Source organism: Protopterus annectens, chromosome 6.part0, assembly GCF_019279795.1.
Source record: "Protopterus annectens isolate FY-2018-M chromosome 6.part0, PAN1.0, whole genome shotgun sequence".
NCBI classification, from domain to species: domain Eukaryota; kingdom Metazoa; phylum Chordata; order Ceratodontiformes; family Protopteridae; genus Protopterus; species Protopterus annectens.
The window spans coordinates 274488410-274496406 of NC_056737.1; the positions used below are offsets into that span (position 1 = coordinate 274488410).

A 7997-nucleotide genomic window follows, 5' to 3' on the forward strand; every position below is an offset into this window, starting at 1 on the left:
CCTGGTTCCTAACAAGTGACTATTCCTATGCTGACACCTCCATACTGGGTCACATGAGCAGACCTCTCTGCAAGTCACCTGAGAAGAGTGAACAGCACCGCAGGAAGAAAAACAAGCAGATCTGCCTTACGATGTTGTAGTACCCCTTTATAGGTATGGGAAGTAACAAAATGCATAAATTTAGATAAGTACAGAATTAGTGTCATAGTTAATAAAAAACTAAAGTAAAAAAAATATATATATATATATAAATAAATAAATATGCTTTTTATTGAGTCGTCCTAAAAAGTAAAAAGAAGAGCGAAAACTTTGCAAAAGAAACACAGACAAGCTGATTCTAGAAAAGTATTCGAGGTTGGTTTTGCTGATTCCTGCTACTTCTGGTACCTCATTATCACAATCAGCAAAACCAATCTCGAATGCTTTTTTGAAATCAGCTTGTCTGTATTTCTTTTGCAAAGTTTTCACTCTTCCTTATTTTTTCTTTTTTTCTTTGAGTGACTCAGTAAAAAACATTATTTTTAAAAAAAAATGTTTATTTGTATTTTTGTGTACACCGCAGTCACTATTCTTCCTTTCTTCTGTTCACTTACAGTTAACACTTTGCATTAAGTAAGCTTGTGAAGCAAACTCCCCACTCTTCAATGGAGTTTTAGATTAAATGCACTACTAGGACCATGACAAATGATTGAAAGCTACTTTGTTGAATGCCATTTTGCTCATCACAAATTAACAAAATTGCTTTTTCTGAATTCAAAATCAGATTCACATTTTTCTCAGGAGCAGTCCCAGCAGACCTTCAACTCATCACGGAAGGCTGTGAACAATAACCCTTGCCGCATAATCAACTCCAAAATTTACTACATGGCAAGGAAGACAGAAAAATTGACTTTTGCTGTAATGTTTGACTTTTAGTCAAATAGCATTAGCATTATAATTTGGCAACTAATTGTTATACAACTTCACTGCCAGCACCTGCAGTGATCTGACATGCTTCTGTATCATTAGCTGAAACTTGCTTTTTGAATGGTGTCAGAAGCCAAAAGTGTAGATCAGATATTACTCAAACATGTTGACTATGTTCTAATGACCTTTCTGGTTGAATAACCACTTGATCAATGACTGTGTATCATCCACCTTTTGCCTGGAAGTTTAGTACAGAGGGTTAAGAGTCTTAGACTACGAGATGCTAATGAGCTCTAATCTGTAATCTTTGATTCCTATAGGGGGAACTTGCAACCCATGTGACTCCAGAGTTGCCCCTGAAATGAGGCATGTATGGCTGGTGGACTTACCAATTTAACAAGGAAAAAATAAAAACAAAATATTCAACTCTGTCTTTTCAGAAGTGTCTCTGCATTTTGTGTGTTTATGGTCTTGAAGCACATTCCTGTGAAATTATATAAAATATTGATAGAGTGGTATGTCATAAAAGTGTAGTCTTTCATGTTTCGTTCTGCAAGATTATGCAACATCCACAACTTTTTGTTTGAAAATCCATACCTTATCTGTTATACTAAAGTAATACATGGCATATTAATTTTAGCATCCTAGCTGCAGCTGTCAGTTTGGGTACTGGAAGACATATGTGTGAATGGGTCAGTTGTGTAAAGTTGTTATTATACCTTTTCCTGCAAACATGATGACGCTGATAGCTTTATTTATTTTTTTTCTTGGACAGGTGTGAAAGGGAATGTACAAGGCAATCTATTCAAAATCATAACACAGAAGGATGTTCATTATTATATTCAAGCCAGTTCAAAGGGTGAAAGGACAGAATGGATTGAAGCAATCAAACAACAGACTTGATCTGGACTTCTATAAAAGATAGACTCCAAAGGATTCTGTGAAGACTTTGCTTCCTCAAACTATTGAACCAAAATTAACCTACATTGACTGAATCCACCAAGTACCAGCTATTTTGAAAGTAGTGTTGGGGGTAGCAACCATATACTGTGACAGTGGGCACCTGCTTTTATTATGCCAGCCTTAATGTTTCATGTTTTAATGGATACCATACAGGGGGCATAGGGTTGTGTGCTGCAATGTATGATTGTCTTGAAGTTACCACTTCATCCCCTGCAGTCAAGCACATACAGGATTTGCCAGGGTTCCTAAAATGACTAACTACATTCTATGTACAATACCCTTTCTGAGCATAGTCTGTATACTGAATTTATGCTATGGAATAAATAACTATATATATTTATAGAGTATAAAACTGTAATAACTACTTTTAATACCAGAAATATACTATTGTTCCAGTCAGCGTTTTATATATATATTCAAGTGTTTTGTACCTGCTGTAATTTACCTTTAATAAAAAAAGTACTATTCAATTTTCCACTACCTGCTTTTCCTATTTGGGGTCATGGGAAAGCCAGCAGGCAGGGGGACTAAGGCATGAAAACAGTCCTGGAGGGAATGACAGACCATCACATAAATTCACCAGTGTGCATGTCTTTAAGATATTGGAAGAAGCAGAAAATTGTGAACCTACACAGGCAGAGGGAGGACATGCTGACTGCAGAACTGTCTGCAGCAGTGAAATAAATAGAAACAAGTGCCTTGAAGCATTAATGATGAATGCAAAGCAAAAGACTGGACTGTAAGTATCAGCTAGATTTCAGCCTGTGTACCTCTCAATCTCTTAGTGCAAGAAATCTGGACAAAGCCATAAGTAATGGGGGGACAAAGGCCTAAAATAGGGGCAAGTTTTAAATACTGCTGTTATTAAATTAGAAAGTTGATAGAATAACAGGTTTTTCATTAGCATAATTTTTTGAAGGGTATGAAGTCAAACTAAAACGATTGAATTATTTTCCGACTTCAATCCTCAAAGATTTGCCAGAAAATAAAAAAAAAAGTTACGAGGAACAGGCCAAAACTATGCGGCAGAAATCTGGACGTTGTCTGGAAATCTGGACAGTTGAGAGGTATGTCTGCCTGCAATACTGGCAGCCCAATCTCAGAACTAAACTGTAGTCTTAAAGAGTCAGACAAGCTAGTGCATGATGTATTTAATTTATGTATGTATTTTACCTCAGCAGAGTAGTTCTCACCAAACTGAAGCTTGCACATTATCCAGAATTTTGTAAACAGTGATATAGTTAATGTTTATAGCAATATTATGCTGAGCCCACTGTAAAATGTATGTCCTTTCTTTAAAGGAAATGTGTTTCTGTTAAATTGTACCTATTTATCTAAGAACAGAAAAATACCTGTCTGTATTAGTAAGGGGATGCTTACTTAATGAGCTGTTGAATGTAATACAGAAAGAGGGCAGAAAGACGCCAAGTGAAGAAGCATTTGCTTGTGGAAAGGAAGTGAGTGCCAAGAGCAGTGGCTCTGAGAGAGAATCAACTACACTGAAGGAAAACCTTGAAAAAGAATCTAAATTGTTTCTGCTAGAAGAATACAGAGAAAATTACAACATAAACCAGAGCCATGGCTGGTCATCTGGCACCTTGTGTAATTCCCCAGACTGGTACTCCTCATCTCAAGGTTGAGGAGCGAAAGCAAAAAAAAAAAAAAAAAATGCCCTGAAATGATAGTAAGCAACTTGCTATAGCTGCAAGTGTAACACTTCTGCCAAGACTGCAGATGCAATATTTATGAAGCCGATACTCCCACACCAACACAGCTGCCAGTTACGCCACTTCACAATTTTCACCCAAGGCAGCTGCCCCCTTCACCTAGCCCAGGCTATGGTTCTGATGGAGACTATTTCCCAGCAGAATTAGACTGAGTTAAAGGTAGTTGCTCCACATTTAGCTAAGACACAAACTGTTATTTTTACTTGGAAGAACCTGTCGTATTTTTATGTTGCCCTGACATTCACTTGCAAGAGACGATGGTAATCCCCCCATTATATGTCAGTCTAACATGTATTGGACTTTATCATTTGGCAGTAATAACCCCCCCATTATGTGGCAGCAATTGAACCTCATCATGTTGCGATGGTAGTACCCACCTAATATGCGTCACCCCTCTGTCCTCATCATGTAGAAGTATCTCCCATTATGTGTCATCATGATACGTGATTTGAGGTGGTGATAATACCTCCATTATGTATCACCCATCGGACCTTGTGTAGAGAAGATGATATCCTACCATTATGTGTCACCCTGACATGCACTCAGAGATGGCAGTAATAACACCCACCCCATTATAAGTTATCCATCAGACCTTGTCATGTGGTGATAACACCCCACCATTGTGTTACCCTGACCTGCACTTAGAGGTGTCAGTGATAATACTCCACTATGTATTACCTATCATACCTCATCATGTGGCAATAATACCCCCCATGATGCATCACCCATCGCACCTCATCATATGATGATAATACCCTCCATTATGTGTCACTCTGGCATGCATTTCAAGGTGGTGTGATAAATTCCCCCAATATGTGTCACCTATCAAACCTAATGTGTGAAGATGATAGTAGTCCTCTCATTGTGTCACCCTGCTGTGCACTTCAAGGTGGCAATGATAATACCCCCACATTATGTGTCACCCATCAGACCTTAACAAGTGGCTATGATAATATCCCCCATTATATGTCACCTAGACTTGCACTTTGAGGTAGCAATTATACCAACCCATTTTGTGTCACCCAGACATGCATGTTGATATGGCAATGATAATACCCCACCCATTATTTGTCACCCATCGAACCATATGATGTGGCCATGGTGATGATACCTATTGTTACCCAGACATGCACATTGAGGTGGCAGTGATATTCCCCCTTTGTGTCATCCATTACATCTCACCATATGGCAATGAAAATACCCCCTATTATGTGTCACTAAGGAATGCACTTTGAAGTGGCATTGTCAGTACACCCACATTGTGTCTCCCATTGGACCTCATCATGTGGCAATGATAATACCTCCCCTGTGATGTGTCATCCAGACATGCACTTTGAGGTAGCGATAATACCCTCCAGTTATGCGTCACCCATAGAAATTCATTATGTGGTCATGATAACATCCTATCATGCAGCACCCAGGCATGCATGGCGATGTGGTTATGATAATACCCCCTATTATGTTTTACCCATTGGACCACATCATATACCAGTGATAATGCTCCCCATTATGTGTCACAGTGACATGCCCTTTTGAGTTGGCAATGATAAAATTCCCTGTTATGCATTACACTGACATACTTCAAGGTGGGAATGATAACACTAATACTACCCCATTATGTGTCAGCCATTGGACCTTATGTGGCATTGATAAAATAGCCCCCAGTTATGTGTCACACTGATATGCACTTTGAGGTGGCAATAATAGCCCTGCATTCTTTCAACCATCAGACCAAATGGCAATGATATCTCCCATTATATGTCACCCTGACATGCACTTCAAAATGATGATGATAATACCACCATTGTTACCCTGAAATGCACTTTGAGGTGGCAATGATAATGCCCGCACTGTGTCACCATAATATGCTCTTCAAGATGGTGATAATATTTGAGATGGTGATAATGCCTCCCATTATGTGATACCCATCTGACCTCATCATGTAGCAATGATAATGTGGCGATGATACCCTTTGTGTCACTGTGACCTGCAAATTTTGGTGGCAATGATAATGACCCACCATTGTTACCCTGACATGTACCCAAAGTGGCAACAATACCCCCATTATGTGCATTCTGACATGCAGTTTAAGGTAGTGATGATACTCTCCCATTGTGTCACACATCAGATGCATTATGTTCTGCCCTGAAAGGAAGCATGTTGAGGTGGTGATGATAGTAGCCCATATTGTGTGTCACTCTCAAATGCACTTTGAGGTGGTGATAATACCCTCAATTATGTGTCACCCTGACATACACTTTGAGATGGTGATAATACTACTCACATTGTGTCACCCATTGGATTTCATCTTGTGGCAATGATACCACCCCCATTATGTTTCATCCATCTGACCTCTTCACATGGTGATAATGATGCTACCCCATTATACATCAGATCATCATGTGGTAATGATAATACCCCTATTATGTGCCATCCTGACATGCACTTTGAGGTGGCAGTGATACCCCCTATTATCTGCTACCCTGACATGCACTTTGAGGAGGCAATGATAGCACCAACCATTGTGCCACTGTGACATGCAGTTTTAGGAGGTGATGATAGTACCACCCATTGTGTTACTCTGACGTGCACTTCAAGGTGCTAGTGATAATACCTCCCCATTGTGCATCACCCATCGTATCTCATCAGGTGGTGATAATATGCCCCATTATGTGTCACCATGACATGCACTTTGAGATGTCATCCTCGCATGCAGTTCGAGGTGGTGATGATACTATCCCCATCATATGTCAACCTGGCAAGCAGCTTGAGGTGGTACTGATAAGAACCCCCCAATTTTGTCACTCTGACATACCACTTCTAGGTGGTGATGATGCCCTCACCATTGTGTCACCTAGACATGCAGTTTGAGGTGGACCTACTACCCCACAATGTTGTGTCACCCATTGGACCTCCTTATGTGGAGATTACTATATTTCCCCATTATGTGTTACCCATTGGTCCTCGTCATCTCGAGATAATACCCCCATTATATGTCACCCTGACATGCGCTTTGAGGTGGCTATGATAATACTCACCATTGTGTGTCATAGATCGAACCCTGTGGCAATGATAACCCATATTATGTGTCAGCCTCTCATTCTGTTTGTGGTGGCAATGATAATACCCACCATTATTTATCACTAATAATTACCATGAGGTGTTGGTAATACCCCACACTGCCACCTCAAAATGCATGTTAGGATGACACACTGATAATACACTCCCATTATGTGTCACCCAAAAGACCTTATGTGGTGATGGTAATACCCTCCTTTGTGTCATGTATTGGACTTCATCATGTGGCAAGGATAATACTCCATCATTGTGCGTCACCCTGACATCAATTTCAATGAGGTGATGATGATATTCCATCATGTGTCACCCTAACATGCACTTTGAGGTGGCGCGGATAATACTCCCCCACTGTGTGTCAACTACAGAACCTCATCATGTGGAGATATTGCCATCCCCATTATGGGTCACCCTGCTATTCATTTTGAGGTAATACTCCCCCATTCTGTACCAAGCAAAGGACCTCATCATGTGGTGATTATACACCCCCGTTGTGTCCTCCATTAGTCATGATGTGGAGATAATATCCTACAATACATGTCACCCTCACATACAGTTTGAGGTGGCAATGATAATACCCCGATGTTCATGTTTCACTGTTGCAGTCATTACATTTGGGTAATCCTGCTGGCAGGTTGCCCTCAGTCGGCCTGAATTCCAAAGTCCTGGGTCCTGCGTTGGCCGCTGTTGCCCCTTCCCTGACATCAGGTCGTCAGGGGTATAAAAGAAGCAGCCAACGCCATTTTCTTTAGTCTTTCTTGCTGCGTGGTGCCCGAAGCAGAAGCAGTTCGCAAGTGCCGGTCAGCCAACTCCTGAGATTTTCATGTTCGAGTTTCAGATCCGAAGTCTTCAATAAAGCTAAGTACCCCATTGGGGAAACTTTTTTCTTGCTCCAGACTGATGTCAGAAAATGTAAATAATTGTATTTCTTGTGGAAAGCAAATACCTCATAAGAATTTTCATTCTTACTATATTCCTTGCGTAGGCCCTTATCACAACGTTTCTGGTTGTCGGTTTTGTGCTAGATTTAACCAACGCACTATTAAGCGTCGGTATGATTTTGCTTTAAACTATTTTGGACGCTGGTTTAATTATCCAGAAATGTTGTCGGATAGCCATCCGACTACCAGAGTTCACAAAAAATGCAAAGAAAGGGAGAGAGATAGACAACCGAGGCCCTAAACCGACGACGAAGCTTCTCCTAAGCCAGTCGCCGGTTCTCAGTGAGGCGCTTTCACAGCCCCTGATGCCCGCTACTTTAGAGTCGCAGGCCACTACTGACTCCCACGTGGAGTCGGCCATGCCGCTAGAAACTCAAGGTATTGG

At 40.6% G+C, this 7997-nt stretch overlaps 1 protein-coding gene across 1 annotated transcript in view; it reads left to right on the forward strand.

Annotated features, from left to right (window-relative positions):
- PLEK2 (pleckstrin 2) overlaps positions 1–2324 on the forward strand; it is a 116801-nt gene extending 114477 nt beyond the window's left edge. Inside the window, exon 9 of the mRNA XM_044074026.1 lies at positions 1682–2324. Coding sequence (XP_043929961.1) covers positions 1682–1809 — 128 coding nt within the window. The 3' untranslated portion in view covers positions 1810–2324. The remainder of the gene's footprint in view (positions 1–1681) is intronic.
- The last annotated feature ends 5673 nt before the right edge of the window (positions 2325–7997 follow it).